This window comes from Anser brachyrhynchus (genome assembly GCF_964034855.1).
Source record: "Anser brachyrhynchus genome assembly, chromosome: 1".
NCBI classification, from domain to species: domain Eukaryota; kingdom Metazoa; phylum Chordata; class Aves; order Anseriformes; family Anatidae; genus Anser; species Anser brachyrhynchus.
This window is the reverse complement of record NC_137694.1, coordinates 208,646,546-208,667,007: the sequence shown is the minus strand read 5'-3', so window position 1 is coordinate 208,667,007 and position 20,462 is coordinate 208,646,546. Positions and strand designations below refer to the sequence as shown.

The 20,462-nt window shown below is 41.4% G+C and overlaps 1 protein-coding gene across 7 annotated transcripts in view; it reads right to left on the bottom strand.

Moving 5' to 3' along the window:
- TENM4 (teneurin transmembrane protein 4) overlaps positions 1-20,462 on the bottom strand; it is a 1,681,110-nt gene that overhangs the window by 130,388 nt on the left and 1,530,260 nt on the right. For all 7 annotated transcript variants that reach the window (XM_080576311.1, XM_080576312.1, XM_080576313.1 and 4 more), the window contains 2 exons: positions 18,243-18,437; positions 13,812-14,012 (listed from right to left, as the gene is read on the bottom strand). In XM_080576311.1, coding sequence (XP_080432437.1) covers positions 13,812-14,012; positions 18,243-18,437 — 396 coding nt within the window. The remainder of the gene's footprint in view (positions 1-13,811; positions 14,013-18,242; positions 18,438-20,462) is intronic.

Here is a 20,462-nt window from a genome sequence, read left to right as displayed (position 1 = left end):
ATCCAGGTCTTTTCAGGCAGCTCAAGGCTACTGAGGCTAACTTAGAGAAGAGGGCAGGTGAATCGTTGCTCCGTCACTCAGTCCCAGGGATGGAATTTGCCACCTCCGTTCTTAATACGAGCTGTATTTTTGTGGTACATTTCCCAATTCTGTTGTTAAAATTAGAGGACATGATTAGCTAACATCTGAGCTGTGCGAGCAAATGAGAAGGAAAGCTGTTAATTCTCCTGTTACAGCATTCACAGACTCTGGCCAGCTGTATTATATTGCTCCTGCCTATTTAAGCTTAGTGAGGACACCGTGCTTGTGTATAAAAGCACTGCCTGTTAAATATTTTCACACCAGCTGTTCCCAAAAGGTGACTAAATATTTCCTTTCATCTTTAATCTCCTTTGCAGTTTGTACGAATAGATTAGCCATTCTTTATCCTTTCCTGGAGGTGCATTGTGTTTTACTTCATCTTGCCATCCAGCCTTCAAAGCTGCCTGCAGTTCCTTGAAGGAAGGGGGTCTTCTGAGAAAATCTGGAGTTTTGCAAACTCTGCCCAATTCTAAATGTGGATATGAACCTCACTGTCCTTACGAGGCTCAACCAGCCCATGAACTTCTGTGGGAAATAGCTGGACTTTCAGCAATAACCTGAGCTTTGCTCCCTGACACTTGGACTCACTGGATAGCACTGATGGACTTCAATAGATTCATGGATGTATTGTTTTATCTGAGAATCAATTTCATTTCTATTTTACCGTCTGGGTTTTCACTGGGTTTACTGCCTAGATTTGGTGTCTTCCATTGTCTGGATATCACCCTGCCTTATGTCAGGCTTTTATGTGAGGAACAACTGAGCCTAATTTTCCTCTCAGGGTCAAGAAGAAAAGACAGGTGGCTCCGGAGGATGAAATACCTGAAACGTCTTGCATGGACATCTTCCAGAACAAACTGTGCTCAAGATACTGTTGAGTTTTGCGTGGTTCACCTAGGGGAGGCTCAGGTGCTTCACAGAGATTATCCTTAGGAAAGGATAATGCCATTCAGGAATGGTGAGGATATGTGAGCTCTGATCGCTCCTTGTTCCAGCAAAATTCTGGTTATTTCTCACGTAAATAATCAAAGAAAGTATTTATCTTCAGTTTCAAGACCTGCTCTATTCCATCACTGCTCACCCCAGCTGGGAACAGGCCTATGAGTCCAGCCTCTTCTGCCTGCTGGTTACTTTTTGTACAAATGGCTTTTTTTTTTTTTTTTCCTCATTATCCTCTCATGACTGGGGGAGAGACTTCCCTCTGGTCTGTAAAGCTGCCTTAGTATTGCTCAAGCCTCTCTTAAAAATCCTAAACCACCTTGGAAACCTACCAAAATCCTGACGGCAGTCACTGATGTGCTGTAACTTCTGTGTATTGCATTGACCAAAATTCTGTTGTAATTTTATTGTACCTCCATCAGCTTGTCTCTGGCTGTTGTTGCTTGCCTAATGCTTCAGAATCTCAGCTATCTGAGGCCAAGATTATGCTTTTTCTTCTGCATTTGCACTGTGCCAGGTGTAATGAGGTCACAGTCCATTAACAGCACTTCAGAAATAAGAATACTAAAGCAATTACTCATACAAATAAAAACCTTGTACCTGATTTTTTTTTTGCATATCCTGCTAAAAACTGACCCAAATCTGTCCCCTTAAGAGTAAAATGTCTGCTATGTTGCCTTTGATATTTCAGAAGAAAAAAGGGAAAAGAAGCCTATCAAACACTAGCCACCGGTGTAATGCTTTGTTCATTGCCCTTTTTAATTGATATAACAGACATGGCAGCTTCCAACACAGGATGTGGCATAATCCAGAGTTTCATATTATTTTCACATTATATTAAAGAATTGGTTTGAGAAAGAGGGATAATGATGTCAGTTTGTGCTTAATTTATGACAAATCCATTTTTACGTGTTTACCCCTACCCCCAAATCCTAAAATTGGCTTGATAACAGTTTAAAGCTTTCCAGCTTAGAGAACAGCAATGCAGATGAAATTTTTTCTTTAGCATTCATGTGCTGCAGAATCAGAGATTTAGCTGCTTCTGACCTGCCTGCTAAATCCTTTAATAAATATGGATTTAGTGTTAAAATATAAGATCAGGTGAAATTGCTCAGAGCTTCCTGAAAACTGGGGCAGTTCCACTGACCTTCAGCATATTAATGGAAAATTTAATAATTAAAAATCTGTCTTAGCTGGGATTTTCCAGTTTCAAGTTGGCTCATCTGAGGCAATTTCCCACCTCAGCCAGATTTTTCCAGAGAAGAGGCACAGGAGGGAGGCACTGCACAGAGCGAAAAGGCTATGTTTGGTGAAGAGCTAAGCCTTGTTTTCACAACCTGCCTTTGCTTTCAAAGGCAAATTATGGGGAGTTTCTGTGCCTAATATAAAGCATTAATATAAAGATGGAGAAAAACAAAAGGTCTGTAATCAGCAGGATTTAGATGGCAGTGAAGTGCTAAATACACGCTTCATAATGAAACATAATTTCCAGTGTGATGAAATTCTCATTTATGTGATTTGATAACTCTGTGGTGACATATGAACTCCTGTGCCGGAACTGAAGAAGGCACAAAGCTAATTAGCTTTTCAAAATACCCTTTTAAAAATGTTATAAGGAAAGGTTCCAACTAGGTAGCAAGACAAAGCGCATAAAGAGCAATCTGAATTTTCTGTCCCGGCCACCCCAGTAACAGCATGCCACCCCAGCATGGACTCTTCAGCAAAGCATCCCATCCCAGTAACTACTGGGAACGGTTGTGCAACTTGTGGCAATGTCACTAATTGAAGGTCGTTTGTCTTTTCACTCAGAGATCACGACCTAAAGCAAGGTCTGCCTAATTTAATGATGTTATACAAATAAACTGTTTACTTATTATTTTCAAAATATATCAGTTATTGAAGCAATACTAATATATAAATAGCAATTATTACTTCTGTCAATACATTTAAAAGCTGGAAGCAAGGTTTGCATAATTTAACGCCTTTATACAAATAAGACGTTTACTCACTTTCAAAAAAAATATATAAATTATGTAAGTAATACTAATATATACGTAATTATTATTTATGTCAATAAATATAAAATCTGTTTGTTTTTATGAGTGTAGTTAAACTGCTGGTACTGAGACAACTTCCCACTCCACTGAAGGATCTCAGTGTATTTTACATAGCTCAGAATATACCTGTAAAGTCACAGTTATTTCTTTTCTTCCCACGGATGAAGAAATTGAGATTAAAGGATGCCCTCCAGAGACAAAAAATGAATCCATCAGCTCTACTATCATCCCTCATCGGGGAAAGCACTGACCTGCAGCAGTGGCTTTGAAATGGGACTCTGGACACCTGAGCTCTGCACCTAAAGCTCTGAAGGAGCATCCTGGAGGACCTGCACTGGGGAAATGCATTTCGTGCATTATAGCGTGACCCTAATTAGGGTACTGGAGTTGGCCTAAGAGCTGATTCTTGCCAGGCTCTGCAGAAGGAGACCTGAGCACAGCTCTTCAATACAGGGACATCTCTGCACTTGCAGAGGAGACTGGGTTTGCACAAATTAGGTATAAACCACGTGCATGACAGAAGAGGAGAGTTTTGACTCTAAGTGGTTGAGCTGGCTTAGCTCGAGGAGAAGGGCTGGTGGAAATCCCTAATAAAAGAAAGCACCCATCCCTGGTCCCCAGCTAGACACAAAAGCTTAACCCCGCTTCAGCTCTTTCCCCCATTTTCCTCTTGGTATTTAGTTCTTTGCTTGCATAAGCAGCTTTGTGTTTAACTGAAAGGTTTCTGCAAATCCCTTTCTAGGTCTCATCTCTCCGGGGACCCGAATCAGGAATCCAGGCAGCTCTGAGCTGCCTAACCTGGAGATGAAAAGTCCCCAGAGCAGCTGCTTACCTAGCGGTGGCAGATCTGGGAGATCTGTCCCATTAGAGCCCTGGAAACCACCTTCCGTCTCTAAAAGGAGCAACAGATGAGTTGGGTACAGTAATTTCCTTCAACTGATATTTGTCTGTGCTCCAAGATCGAGTCTCTCATGCTGTAAACACACAGCACCTAGCACAAGGGGACTCTTGGGAATTCTTGCTAGAAATAGTAGCAGTAAGAACAGAAGCAGTTGTTAGCAGTCCCCGTGGTAATGGATCAAAGCTCTAACCCAGCCTATGCAGCTGCGCAATGTACAGTGCTACAGTTGGCATGTCTTAAAAAAAAACACACAACAAACTCACTTCGAAGTCCAATTTCAGCTTGCTTCCTTTATTTGCATAAAGGTTTTCCAGCTCCTGTCTGAAATGCTGTTACTCTGTGAGATGAAATTCCATTAAACTGGTCTGCTGCCTTTTATCAGCCTCTGTTTTCTACAGTATTTATACCCTATTTTCATCCTTGCCTTAAATGTTAGGGACTGACCATCACATTGTGTCTAAAGCATCTCCTCTATAGCTGAGATTTACTTTTGTATTCCTGTCAATCTTCCCTTTATTTATTATTCTGAACTTTATTTTAAACTGCCTCTTGCTGCTGAATAGCAGGACATGAAATGCCAGGTATTGAAGGAGCTTGGAGTCTTGAAGTCTTGGAGCTAAGATTTGTTGAATAAAAATAAATATCCCAAAGTGCAGGATTATGTTTTTCTCTTTGATGTTTAATTGGATCTCTGTGCTTTCTGGGATGTGAGTTAAAGTTTCCCAGAGAAGAAACAATTCCTAGTGTATTAAATGAAGTTCCTAACAAGGACTCTTCTCTGGACTGATTTTGATTTCCTCCCTGTGTCCGTAAGGAGGAGATCATTTGACAGTAAAGATTTCTGCTGATGCTTATAGTCATTAAAAAGAACTAATTTATTTCTCAATTCTACGCAGTTTGGTTTTGTCTAAGTAAATTCAACAGAGCATTTTCAAGTGTGTATGCTGAAGTAATTACAAACTAGATTTGCTTGGGATTTCCTTACCCAGAGCTCAGCATGACTGTACACAGTCCCAACATGGTTTTCTTCCTCTTCAGACAAATTTTTACCAAGGAACTGTGAAATGTCATTGTTATTAATATTTCACCTTGCTTTTTCAGAAAGAGACACAGAACTTGCACGAGGTGTGTGGGGCTGACATATCCAGAGGTTAGATGTCTCTGCCTATCCACACAAACGGGATGCAGCAGCAGCTGCTGGGAAAGCTTTGTACCCCCTGTGCTGTCAATATGCCTCAATGCTGGTCTGGAAGGATCACCTTTATGGAAAAGAAGCAAAGCTTCCCCCAAAACCCATTCAAATTTCGCCTGCCAAGATCATTACAAAGGTGCTCATGAGTGCAAATCGTGGTGATAGCTTTTAGAGTATGAGCACCTTGGAACTTGGAAGGGGGCAGAGAGGTAAAATGGCATCCACTGCGTCCACTTCAAGCTACTGCATCACAGATTTCTGGCCTTCCACAGCCATTGAGTCACTGTATGATGACCTCTGGTCTTGGGTTATTTTTGCTTGCTCATTTGTTTGTATTATTCTATTTTTGCTTGCTCTTTTTTTTTTTTTTTAATAATATTCTATTTTACTGACTGCAAGATTATTGCCCCTATTATTCCTCTATTATTTCATCTCAGCCATTGCATGAAACATGACTTGAGAAAGCTGAAAACACCCAGTAGCCCTTTATGTGAAACTCTAACCAACGTGAGCTCCAGTAGTGCCAGAGTTCAGGATCACAGTGGCAGGAGCTACCCACCAACAGCAGCATGGAATGGACTTAATGCAAGTGGAGAAACCATGATGAGGTATGTATGACCTTCCCTGACTATACACAAGTATCCATCTTGTTGATATTCCCACAATATTCTGATTAAAAGAGGGAATATTCAGAAGCTGAGGTCCAGACTCACAAACCTGTAACGATGTCTACATGGTTTACTATGAGTTGCTGACAAATTGATCGGCCAAATTTATTAGACATGATCTATCTTCAGTTCAAAAGCTGCTCGATTGCCCTGCTCTACAGAGATATACACTGATCCCTGTGGTTTTACAAGCATCATTTATGTGCTTGTAAATGCAGTGACTATGAGGTTTCAGATTTTCAATTGTCTTCATCAGCTGGCTTTATCTGCAAACAAACATGAAGAACCACGCCACATCACTGTTGCAGGGTAATAGCTTTGTCCCTTGGTGACAGCTGGATTACACTTACTATGCCAAAGAAGTGACTTAATATTGTTTAAAAAAGCAGCAACATCATGACAGATATTCTACTGTAGACAAGAGGTTCAACTGAAACAAGACCCCATACATGATGTAAGTCCAGAAATTGTAAGGGCTCTAAGGCTCCTCCTTGCAAAAGTGAAGAATAAACCAAAATCTGTTCATCAGAGATGTATAGGTTTTCAGTGAGACAAGCAAATATGCAAATTGCTTAGCCATCCTCAAAACATGCTGTTTTAACAGTAACCTGTTGTAACCATGGAATGTAACAGCTTGTTGTGTGCTGTGAATCAGTTATTCTCCAAATCATCCAAGTTAACATGAGCCCCACAGTCTGGTGTATCACTGCTGTTTTCAGCCAGGAAAGTCCCCAACACAAAGCGTAATTGAGCCAAACAAAAAGCACTTTTGAGCTCGTGGGGTGACCGCTGAAGTCACATTTGGAGATAGGGAGGAATGTCGAACTAAAATTGGCGTGCTGGGAATTAGCCCTAACTGCAGAAAACAAACAGAGAATGGAATAGCCTTCGCGTTGCCCTCTGAGGGGTCCATAGATCGGCACTGGTGCTAGAAGAGCTGAAACGAGAGAAAGAAGCTGTGCTCATCACAGCACGCCTAAGGGCAATGAAGAGCAGGGACTGCTTGTCACACCACTGGACCTACACTGTTCTAAGCCTGAGACGTGACCTAATCAGACCAAACTCTTTGTGATCCGATGGCCAGAGACAGACGGGTGATATCACCACTTACTGGTTTTGGCCCAGTTTGAAACGAAAGCTAGAACACAAGTTTTCAGTTCCTTCAATCTCTCCCTTGGTCCCTGTATTTGACCAAGACTGCTGCAAACAGAAAAGCGGCTAAAAACAGAAAGGTGGCTAAACTAAGCTCTTAAACAGATCCCAAAGATGAGACAAGCTTAGTGGATCTCTGGTTGGCCAGAGGAATGCGCTAAGCCTATTTCTCTATGATCAGGTTGCAAATAGGAATTCATATTTGAAATGTAAGTTGAACTTTCTGTCTTATTGGGAACTTTCCCCCCTCTTTACTGTGTTCTTTTAATCTTCTTACCAGAAGGATATTTGGACTTTCGAAGAATTGGACTCCCAGCAAAAATAACTACAGCATGTCTCAACTACTGCCACTTTTTATTTTTTTTTCCACCACACAGGGGTCTCTACACATTTTCAATAACCAAAGGGAAAGGGAGTAAAAGGGTATTCAAATGAAAGCCTTCCTGAATACTTTTATTTCATATGTTTTGGCTGGTTTTAGTCTTTTATTGCATCTTTAATAAAAAGCCTAGAAGACTTTAAAGGGCGAGTTGATCTTGGGAATGGGTAGGCTGAAATCTGTGCTCACAACCCAGACGCCATCAAACACTTTATGTTATGCAATGATAAGTTTCTTGTTAACACTTTTGATTCTCTGGATTCCCTTATTCCTACACAATTCACAAAGCAGCTATCTGCTCAGCAGAGACTCTGATAGCCTTGTGTAACAGCTCCGGGCTGCACATACTTTATTCCCTCGGAGAGAAAACTTCTCCGCGCACAAATAAAATGGGGAAGATCACAAGTTCACAAATCAGCATGTTACGGTTCTGCAAAGCTGAGGATGAAATCTCTGCTGGTACAAAACATTTCCTGGACTTCAATGACTGCTAAGGGACCAAGTAAGGCTTTGGGGAGCAGGTTTGCAATTTCAGTATTGAACCAGGTCTGACTGTGATGGTATCTTGTGAAATCTACCTCTGAAGCCCATGTGCTCCCAAAATTTCGGTTGCTCCAGATTGTTCTCGCTACACTGTAGGAGTGGTGAGAACAAGCTCCAAGCTGAAGGAAGATTATTCACAGTGGAATACAGGCTGCTCCCTATATCTATTTCTTAAGCCATCAGGATCAAAAATATACAGATGCTTATCAATTTCACATGTTGTACCCTGTGATTTAGTTCTTTTGTTCTTCCCTGTGTGTTTTAAATAGAAGAAAAAGACAAAGCACTTACTTCCTAGGCATTAAAAGGGGAACTGCCCTAGCCTGTAGTGAGGTACCAGCCTGTATTATGCAACAGCTGATGCAACACCCATCTTTTACAGAGACATTCTTATCCCTCTATGAAGAAAATGATGGTCTAAAGGAGGAATTATGTGAACATTTTCTGGGGATGGACTTTTATCTTGGTGGCCTTGGGCATGACATGAATTTAACATGAGACTTTGTTTTGTAAGGTTGACACCAATAAGCCCAAGGAAATCATTTTGTTTTTTTCACACATGTTGTGTTAACCCTGGTGCTGTTTGACCAATGGGATATGACATTGTCTGATAAGATATATGAGAGCTGTGTTTCTGTGTGCACGTGTGATAATCTCCACAATTCCAGATGAAAAAGACATCGGAAAATAAAGATGCATTTGCTGTTGCTTTCCCCTTTAAAAGTTCGTTCCTTTTGGTCTTATCTACTAATTCGAATACAGAAAATATGCCTATTTCAATGAACTGCACAACTTTGTGGTGGGGAACTCTGTTGGGTGCTCTCTGAAAGAATTTCTCCAGTGTTAATTTACACAATCCAACTGGTACTAAGAAAATCAGCCGTTACCATTAGCTGATAGAGAATCCTAAATCTAATCATTGGTGGTGAATGGACATTAATTAATCTATACTCCTGCAAACCAACAGCAGCTTGTCTGTTGACTTTAATGTGCTGTGCAATAACTTATATGTTTTCCCGGCAATGAGAAATCATGGGTACGCGTGCCATGCTGGCTTTATTCTTAATCCAACTTTCCAGTCTATCAAAAGCAATAAAGCCACCTAGGACTGCTTTTCAGCTGGTGGATAAATACCTGGTCTTTTGCTTACCCTATGGACACCCACACTATTTCCCCACGGTGCAAGGAGGCCAGCTTTATCTAGGCATATCTGCAAAAACTGTGATGATTGCATTGCAGTTCGAGCCCCCCCCTACTCTGTTTTAACTGATCACATAGTCAAAGAGGTGATTTCCTATTTTGTTTATGCTGTATCTCACAGTTTTGTAAATGTCTCTCTCCAGAAGAATCTGATCATAACGCCTGCTGAGACTTCTACAGTTATTAGGCAGAACTGAGGATCTCTCAAAAGCTGAAACCCAGACGGCTGCAAAGTAACACGAATTACCCAAATACGGAGGCAGCTGAATCGATGAGGACTCAATTAAGCTCTCTTTCAAGGATTTCCACTTAACTACAATCTGAACAGCCCTCTGCAGATGTTTCTCTTCTCTAGGGCAACTGTCCCGCTAAATTGGCAATGTCATGGGAAATCTAAAGGCAGGAGGGGATGGCATGAGACTTGGCTTCGTCCAGAAACATTTTTTTCTGGCCACCAAAGACATTTATAACATTACCAATGACAGTAAGTGTGGCCAGGATAAATGCCTAACATTTTGGCAGCTATCACCAGGGGTGAAATTTATAAATCTTAACCGAGTGCCATAGATCTTGGAAACAAATTCAGAGGATCTGGAAGCTGGGGCTGAGACCCTGTAGCTCTGACCTGTAGATTACTGCACGGTGGACATACCATTAGGAAATGCTGAGGAGATGGATGGTTGGAAACTCTGTTCTTATCCCAAACTATAGGCACTCTGTGCTATAGAAAGATACCCAGGTGACACTAATACTTAGGTCATGAAATCCCTGTCCTAAACTTTGGCATCCCTTTGGATTGGACCAGCCTGTTCATTCATCACTTTGAGATGAGCACTGCCTGTAGCATTTGCACTGACCTGGTACTTGGGATGCTCTCCCAAGAAATGTGAGAGCAGGTCCAATGCTTTCTCTGAGTGGGAAGACACCTGCTGTATATATCACAGCAAAACTTCAGGGCCTTATGGTGTCTTTCCAGTAGACTGCTCTAGACATGGGGATGTTTCAGGAGCTGAGAAGAGGCTCTATGCAACACTGCATCAAAGCTAGAAAATCTGTATTTGCTTAAGATGAATCATAAATGCCTAAAATCTTCGTGAGTGTAGACCTAACAAAGTCTGCCAACAAATCACTGGGAAGTATTATTTCCTCCATGTTGCAGAGGGAATAAAGGGCCATCATTAACTCAAATGGTGTATCCTCAGAAAACACTGCTACCAGCCCAAGTGGTGAGAGAAGCTATGGATAGGATCAAACTTCTAGATTTCATGAGATATGACCACACAAGCTCAGTCTCAATCTCTGGCCAGGCATGCTCTCTTAGCCTTTTCAAAATGTGAAGTAAAACATCATAACTCACAACTTCTATAGGAGTCCCAGTAATCCTAGTTCCAGTTGCTAACTCTCATCATTAAATGTCCAGCCTACGATTTTGTGTCTACCCTGACAACTCAGGACCAAGTAATATTCCTATTACTGCTCTTCTCCAGTCTAGTTTTAAAGATTTCAAGTATCGTACTGGATGTCAACTGTGCATGAAGTGAGTCACTACAAACGAGTGACTGAGAAGGAATCTTTATCTGTATGCAGGTCAATGTACAACCATTGTCAACTGCCCAGAAAAAAATCTGTATCCTTATTACATTGAGATGTAATATACTTTGTATTATCAATTTTCAGATGATTCTAGTGGGTATTGTGCATGCCAAGACGACAACTGTCAAAGAAAGGACAGTGAAAATCATTGCTTTAAATTTGAGGAAAGTGAAGGACATCAGATAACTCCTTTATGAATGATTTTGGATCCAAACATAACACTATTCTGAAGGGCCTGAGACCGTATGGATGCATCTGTGTGATCCCTTTGGGACACTCCGCATTCCCCAAATGCAGAGAACCTGACTCACCTGTTCATTTCACTGCACTCAGCAAATACATCTTATGATATGTGTTTTGTTGCCTCTTGATTAGCCAGAAGCATTTGGTCCAGTTGAAATCGGTCAAGAGTGAGACTCACTCTTAATATCACCTATTAAGTTGTGTTTCATGCTACAGCACAGGCCATTTCCTTCTTCCTGCTACACTCAGACAATAAGAGGTTAAGAGAGCTGCCTTATAATGGCTTCATTAGCTGCCATGCTTGGGGAATGAAGTCCTTTGCTAGGGCTCATTAGGAGGTGAAGGGAGATAGCATGGCAAAAGCCGGGGATATAGAGGATCTGTAATGGTAGACTCTGGAGAAAAGGGGTTAGGATGAGTGGCTCCTTAATTATACTTCTTGTGCTAAGCATTGCCTTGGACTTTTTAGATGAACTGGGACCTTTTTGTATTTGCTTTTATGGCAGTACTAGGATGCAACAGGGAAGAGATTTCATTCTCTCCAGGGAGAACTCAAAATACCCTTTTTTCTTCTGCGTAAATGTCATCATTGGACTCATCTCTCTACCTTTCGTTAAAAGACTCACTTTATAGTAGGTGATCTACCAAAAAAGAGCTGCTTACTGAGGGGAAAGGGACCCAGAGAAACTGTCCCTTGTATGAAAGAGTGAAGCATGTTTAAGAGAAACATTTCCAGAGTGAAAAATCTGTGGTACTATGGCTATACTGGCAGTGGGTACGCACAGAAGGCTAAAAAAAACAATAAAACAAAACAGGCACATCATTACTTCTTCACTGGCACTTAACATAGCCCTAACTGCTTTGCTGAGCTGATGATGATTTATACAAGTACTTACGTATTCCACTTAATAATTTCTCTGTTCTATTTGTTCTTATTTTAGAGGACAATAAAAATCTGGCGCCTTTAGTCTTTCTAGAGAACCCCCTACTGCCCCCACTGGGCAGAGTGTTGCTATGTGTACTAACACACTTGCTCACTCTATTTTAATCATGCAAGAAGAGTACCACACATCCTGTGAGTAAATCTGTCTTTCAAATCAAGTCATCAATTCAGCGGAAAGGTCCGGGTTAGAAATGGAAGTTTACAAATCACCTTAGCTGTGATTTTAGCTGTGAGGCACAATAACCTGAATGTTACAAGCAGCTTGGTGAGGAAAAAGGTCTTGGCATGATGCTCAAGTTTGTCTCAAATAACCTCACACTGCCAAAGAAAGTTTGCACTAGATGGATTTATAAAAGCAGTAAAAGGAAAGCTTATAAATCATCTGTACACGACCCTGCAGGTTAACAAAGGGAAAGCGAATTCTGTTTGCGTGTAGAAATGAACAGTTTTCTAAATCCATCCCTGCAATCCCCAAACCTCCACATAAACTCAGAATAATGACTCAGTTACGAACCATGCTACAAAATCACTAGAAATACACTACCACCTTCCCCTTTTCCATGGTCTTATAAATGAACTCACTAAGTACGGAATTGAAGACGTTAATGTGGGGAAAAGAAAAAGTCTGACACCAAATTTATCCTCCTATCAACGTGTGATAGCTTCCCTCTCTACATCTGGCAAAGTTTTGATCAGCCTAGTGTTAGCCCCAGGCAAGGAGGCCTCCTCTTTTGCTGTGTTCTTCAGCCCAGTTAATTTTACCATATGACAAGCTTCCTAGCATCTAACCTGAATGATTATTGTACAAAGCCATTTCTTTTCCTACCCTTTATAAGAGCTTATTCAGTTTGCCCCATCCTTGCACGTTACTCACTTGTAAGTGATGTAAAATACTTGTAAGCAGTTAACCTGTTTTTTCTTATACGTTATAGTAATTCCTCAGTGAAAATGTTGTTTGCACATTTTTTCTACTGCATCCAGTTTCATAATAGTCTTTTTTTGTCACTTTGCTGAAAATTCATTCCATTTCATTGCCTATACAGAACTGCCCTGGATTTTTGGCCTAGTTCCATCCCAGCTATTTAAGGTAAAGAAGCTGTTTTTGCTGTGGTCTCTTATTTGTGAGCACGGTATACAGAACAAAAGCCAAAAGACTAATGTCCCATAGGCTCTGACTATTTAATGTATTATAGCATTTCTCAGTGTGGCATCTAAAAGCTAACTGCACTTGGAAGAAAAGGCTCCTGAACAGTTTTTCTTTAGCCTCCATTTCAGATACCTGATACAGATTTCGAGTGAGATGTCCATTTAGCTGAGGAATGAAGGAAGATTAAAGTTCTAGACTTTACACAAAATTGCCCATAAGAATCTGTCTTCTTGGTAGGTGCTTGTAGTATTCAATGATTCTACTCAGTTAACTTATTTTTCACTTGATATGGGACAGTTTTCTTTTGTGACACTCATCTTCCTCTAGCTGAGCCTAGAAAATCACAGCATTTAAACTCTGAAGGGAAATGAGACTTGAATAACTGTCACCTCTTTTTCTTGTTTACAGCAACCTAAAGAATATTTAACCTTCTCCTAAAAATCAAAACAGACCCTTCGGTGGCTACTGGGATTCATCAAGAACTAACACCAGAACAAGCAGTTATATGTAGACCATCAATTACACTCATAGCTATATAATGAACAATAGCAAGCCTAGGTGGCTTTAATGGGGTTATTTATTATATTGCTCTATGCTTGGCTATAGAAGCAGAATTATTTATGTAGGTGAGCTATGGCATTTCTGCTTCCAGTCATGCCCTACATGTGCTTTACTGGAACACATTTGTAGCGCTAGTTTTGCAGATCGAAGTCTGAATATTTTACAAAGTTTAAGTAAACCAAAAAACAACAAGAAGTCACCGCTGACGTTACCGATTGAGCAATCGTGTCCGGTCCAGTTGGGATCGCAGCTGCAGAGTCCAGTGTCGGGGAGGAAGGTCCCATGGCCAGAGCATTGGTCCAGACAAGTGGCTCGTGGGGTCTCACAGTTTGTCCCTCCCCAGCCAACCGAACAGTGGCATTCTCCGCGCACACACACGCCTCGTCCCGAGCAGGTAGGATCCATGCAATCCACTACGGGCAAGAAGGAAGAGGAAGGAGAAACAGGAAATAAATAAGAATTTCAGGAAAAGAAAAAAAAAAAGCTATTGGATTGCCATCTACACAGGCTCATTTATACAGTATCTCAAGGCTCCAGCCATAATGCAAAGCCCTGATGTGCACAAAACAGATGCTTCAAGAAGATACTGTCCCCAAAATGGAGTGAGACCTAAAACACATGAAAAACAGAGAAAAAAATACATGATGAAATTAGTTCTTTTAGTCAAGCCTACAGTAATAAATGACCTTTCCTGTAAGAACAGGCTAATATTAATTAAGATTAGGATAAGAATAATATCGTCTTGTACACATACTGCATCTCCATTTATTCTATTAGAATAACCGAAATTACCTTTACTAATGAAATCAAAGCTGAGCTCTAGTTTTCTGAGAGAGAAATTCTGCATAAAGACTCAGCAGAAGTTTACGTCCTGATTCAGCAAAACACATGCTTAAATTGAAGAACGTGCTGAAATCTATGCAGGTTTCACAGACGCATGAATTTTGTGTTAAACGGATACTTTTTTTTTTGAAGTAAGGATTAAAACCAAATTATGATTTATTGGATATTGGTATTATTGTGGTTTTTATTTTTGATTGGTGAATTCTCTTTTAAAGGGCTTCTGCTTTTAAAGAGGAGGCACTTTTAAACCAACGTTGGAGACCATCCAGTTGGGTTCGTGGCACAGTAACGTGCACCGAAGGGCCAAATGCCCTGCTGTGTGATTCCTGAGCTGTGGGTTTTGTAGGCACCCATCAGCTCCTCTACCCACGGCAGAATTTCACCCAGCAATAGCAAAACATGCAACGCACCAGACACCCTCCTAAAAAAGAACTGGAGGAGCTGATCAGCTATTTATATACAAAAGGATATAGGACAGCCTAGAGAAATTCTTCCCCTCTCTCGAAACGGTGTGTGGCAGTGCCCTGGGGATCAGTGACAAGTGTCAGTCTGGCTCAGCAGCCAGGGGAAAGCTGTCCAGCTCCTCGCCCTAATACAGAAGAGCAGAACACGGCCACCACACACACACACAGCGGGTTTGCGGTTCGTTTTTTTTCCCTGCAAGAGCTAATAAGAATCCCAATGACCTGTTTAAGATCCAGAAACCTTAAAAAGAAACACAACAGCTGCTCTGATAATTCCCTGGATCCTCAAAACCTTCTCGCTCTGACAAGTAATGGCTCAGCAATTACTATCCCAAGGCATGTGAGAGCGTTTTCAGTTTTCTTTGATTCCTGGAGCCCTGCTCGTAGCTGGAACAATCCTTGAAAATTGTAAGAGGCTGAAAAGGATGAGTCTATAAATCTCCTTCACTGTTAGTGAGCTGGGAGCTAGGTGCCAATTTTAGCAGGAGACCCTTGGAGCCCTGGCCCTGTTCTTTCTCAGCAGTAATAAGTAGGAAAAGGACCGAGGAACAGACTAGCAGCCGCGTAGGTTCTCAGCAGATGGTTTGAACGTGGAGAACAAAGATCACAGGCTAACTGACAAGAGGCTACCTCCAGGCAATTAATCATCCCCTCTGAAGGTCAATTGGGAAAAAGGTGAGTTTTACAGGGGGCTCCATCACAGGAGGCAGACAATCTGCTATCTCAGCTCGAACACAGACGATTATAGGAGGGGAATGTGCATGTCAGAACCCCCCATTTATCATAATCCCAAGGCCATTTTTCATGTTGAAATGAGCCCTTTCAGAAAATGTCACACACAATGGCTACTTTAATCTCAGCCTCGCTAGCTGTATCTCTTTAGGCTTTCTGCACCATCGCAAGGGCCTTGGGACGGGATTAGGGGCTTCTGCTTTCTTCTTAATCAATTGCTTAGTGGATTTGGAGTACAATGGTATGTTTTTAGGGAGTTCTGCTTGACAAATTTAGCTGCTCAGGAGAGAAGCTGCCGAGAGGAGCAGAGATGGGGAGCGGGGCAGGAAGGCAGAGCAGACAAAATCTAGCATACTTAGAAAAAGAAAAAAAAAAAAAGCAGTTTTACATATATCTGTGTTGCTGCTTGGAAAATGTCCCAAATGGTCTAATTCCTGGTTCGAAAATGCCCCATTTATAGTTCAGCCTTGTGCAGAACCTTTGCCAGGGAGATAAATCAGGCGGCAAGCAAGGCTAGTGCCTCTTCTACACTTTTCCCCAATCTGCTTCATGCTTCATTGGTCACACGAGTTATTAGGCTTATTCAGTACCCAAAAAGTAACTTCTCATTTTTCACTGCTTAAATTTGCTCCCTTCCCTTTAATGTCTGACTGGCTTAGCCCGTGCCTTGTAAAATATGTCCCAATAAACTAAGGAAGAAGAAAAGTAAAACTCATGTAAGATTGGTGGCCGATGTTTTATAAACATTGCTGAGCTTCTACGGGGGAAAAGAAAAGACAGAAGAAACACTGGAATGAAAACCCATTATAAACACTGAGTAAGCAGTGAAGCTACAAGAACTGAGAAATAATAAAAAGTAATCAATACCAGATGGTCATTCTTAGAAGAGAAATTGAAAAGTAAAAACAATTTAAAAACTAGTATAAATCAACTTTTTTTTAACTAGATTTAAAGATATGAATGCATAAATATATACACGTCCTGAAGATTTCCCACATGGCATATTTCTGACTTACCTCCCCTATTCACAACACAATACAAATTATGCCTTGAATATGAAAAACAAATGCATAGCTGTAAAAATCCTAAACAGCTCATAAGGAAAATCATGTTCTCTTTGCTCTTCATTCTTTTTCAAGTTTTTACCTAGTGGGATTGAAGCTGTCCCCTGCTACAGTGAGCATAAAACAACTGAGAGGAGCCTGGCTTTTCTGCTTTAAATGTGACCAGGGAAAAGAGGCTCCTGTTAGAAAAAGGGCAAATCTTCCTCTGATTTACACACATTAAACACACCTAGCTGAAGGCAAAATCAGGATCTTTTAATTTCTGTTTATTCAGTAAAGATACCTAGTAAATATGAGGTCTACAGAGATGCTTTAAAGGTACTTCAGTAGTCACCGTCTTCGGGTTTTACATGCCCCATGGCTTCACTGAATTGTGCCTTCTTAAGCCAAAGCTTTCTCAAGATACGGCTTACAGTTACGGAGCTGGTATGTTCTTCATCTCCAACACTACAGACACTGAAGCCACGTTACGTCAGAGATGTCCCACTCCAATACATTTGATGCATCAAAAGAATTGCTGGATTAGATGCCATTTAAATGTCAGTTCAGCCTGTTTCCATCGTCCATAAAATAAAAGCCATTTCAGATAAATCTTTATCCCATATGCACGAAGACAACCACAAATTAATTCAAGACATAGTGAATCTGGTACATGTATCAAATAGATGTCTTAAGTCTAGCACGTGGTGCAGAGGCCTTATATCTGCACTTGTAGAAGCATAATTTAGCCATCATTATTTTTCAGGTTCTCTGCATAGAATTCTGAGAATAATTTTCAAAAGTGATGAACAGTATTCTGTAAATCAGGCACTTTTGATGTATTTTTGTAACTGTCCAAATGATTCGTATGCTTACAAAACTGTCCACTTTTTCTTTTAGCAATAAGAAGCAGTCACAGACTAGGGAAGATAAAGGTTTATGGTGACAGGTGACTTCCTGCACAAAAAGATTAAAGATAAGAGCTAAAAGGCACTGCATTTCTGAGTCACAAATCTAAATGTAAATGAAAAAATGTTTGGGGGCTAATGTGAAAAAAAAAAGGAATCTATGGAAGGGCCATTAAAATAATATCTGATTTTGAAGCAGAATTTAATTCAAGTCCTGAGCACTTCTAAGCTTTTAAAGCTGACAAGAATCAGGGACTTTCATATGCCACCATTTTGTATATGTAAGCAACTGAAATACTTGGCATAGCACAGCACAGAAGAAAGCACTATAAAAGTAATTATACGTTTGGATGTGTAAATGGAAACGATGCTTTAATAAGAACATTTGAACATATGATTAGATGTTCTGGTCTTTCAACTAGATTTGTCTATCTGAAGCATTTGATGGCTTTTCATCCAATTATTGAACAAATATGATAGCTAACGACAAGTTATTACAACATATCATTTTTATGTTGCATCCATCCATTGTATCTCTAAGGTGCCTATTACTGTTCTGCTTAAGTGCCAGTCCCATTCCGAATTGCCTCCATCCATGTAATTATACCACGACAATCAAAGCAAGAGGCTAATTGAATGGGTCTTGCAAATACCTTCTTCACAGCTCTCGCCCTTGTATCCTGGGTTGCAGATGCAGGTCCCCATGATGCACGTGCCGTGGTTGTTGCAGGTGACGTCGATGCACTGGTTCGTGGGGACATCACATTCTGCTCCTTTCCAGCCGCTGTGGCACAAGCACCTCCCTTTCATGTACTGCCCGTTTCCACTGCACAGCACTGGGCAGGATGCTGGGGAAAGACGATGAAAATCACATTAAAAACCAACTGTACACAACTCTCACTTCATAAAAGAGCATAAGAATCCAGCATGGGATTTATAATCTTCTTATACACTCTTCAGTGGGGTATGTTATTCTTTTCTTTGCCAAAACCAATTCTTTTACGGGCACGACACCCAGCTGTTAACTGTATTCTCTGATGGATGTTTAAAACAAACAAACAGTGCTCTTGAGTTAGGACATCTCTTTGCTTTGTGTCTCCGATACTTTATTTCACTAACTAAGCTCAGACCTTTCTTGTATTCTGACTTTCCAGTGCACTGGTGTCTTCTTTCAGCTGCACCACTGACCTTAAATTGCTTATCTCTATCCCTGACCCGCTGCCAGACTTCATACTTTCCTTGACATGGCCTCTGCTGTGGACCTTAGCTGTACACAAATCACTCTCCTGTTTTGCTGTGGTAATTCTCAGCTGTATGGTTTTCAGTTACTTTGCTCTGAGTCCAGAATGCCACGTTGATTCTCTTTCCCTGCTTTAGTTCAAGTCATACCATCAGCTGGATCTCCAGCCCCCTCCTATGACCTCTGCTGGTCTCCATTCATCAGCAGACACAATGCAAATCTGGCCTCTAGTCTTCCCAAGCACCCTGGAACAGAAGTTCTCTGATTATATCCCCTGATCTTTATACTGGTTTATAAAAGATCTTTTAATTCTCTTTGTTTCCAACTAAGTTGGCTGTTTTTGAAGAAAACTAGCTACAGGATTTCTTCACAGGATCCTCGAGTGGCTGGTGGTGTCGGGCAGCTGCGGGTCCCTGTGGTGCCAGCCCTGCTCCAGCAGGGCCACCCCGAGCAGGGGGCCCAGCCCCACGTCCAGGCGGCTGCTGGAGATCCCCAAGGAGGAGCCCCCAGCCCCTCTCTGGGCAGCCTGTGCCAGGGCTCCGGCACCCGCCCAGCCCAGCAGTGCTTCCTGAGGGGCAGAGGGCACCTCCTGGGCTCCAGGCTGGGCCCGGGGCCTCTCGTAAGAATTTCTGCCCATTGCCTCTTCTTCCCTGTGATCAAGGGGAGAAGACAACAAAATCAAGCTGTGGCATGGCAGACCCCAGAAATGAGCTAGCTCTAGAAAATGCCAGGCAGAGTAGGATGAAAGATACAGAGCAGGCTCCCCAGGGAAGGAAAAGGATCAGCTGCAGTTCTCTAAGCTTCCTTCTGCTCCTCTCTGAAGATGCTTTCTCCCTTTTCCGTTCTCCACAGCTGCCAACTTTGGCTCCCTTTGTCCTCTGTTCTGATTTTTCCAAGGAAGCTGCTGATTTCTGTCCCTTAAAAGCAATACCTTCCTGCTCACTATCCCTTGAAATTTCTTCTTGCTTAAGTCCTGTTTCTCTTCAATTGCATCCAGTGAAACTCACCTGCAAAAACCTATAACCAACTCACATTTCTCTCCTTCACTGTTGAGCATCATCTTAGATCCTTAGGTGAGAGCAGCTGGGCTTGTCATCTGCCCCTCACAAAGGCAATTAATGAACATTTTTATGCAGGATAAATGTGAAAGGACTGTTCTAGTCTGCTGCTTAATACACCTGCGTTAGGCATGCAATTAATACAATGCACCTCTTCTGCTTTGTTCCTGACTGAGCACATGCAGAAAGAGCTATTAACGTGGTTAACGGAAACATTCCTCTCTTTTCTTACCACCTTTTAACGCAGTAACTGCACAATGCCCATTCTGTCTTGTTTTCATTTATTGTTACAGACGAGTCTGAGGCTTACAGAACTACAGCACGCTCAACACAAAGCATTACCAGCTCTGACTGTTAAACTGGCCTGACGTGCAATGAACGATATTTGCCTGATTGAAATAAAAGAAGTTCAGAAGAAAAAGGAATTTGGCAGCTGTTATTACGAAGGAGCTCTCCGTTCACCTTAAAGAAAGCATATTGTAGTGGTGTGTTTCGAGTGCATCATTTGCAAGGAGATAGCTACCTATACAATGTAACACATAAATTGTTTAAGATACACTGTGTTGAATATACGG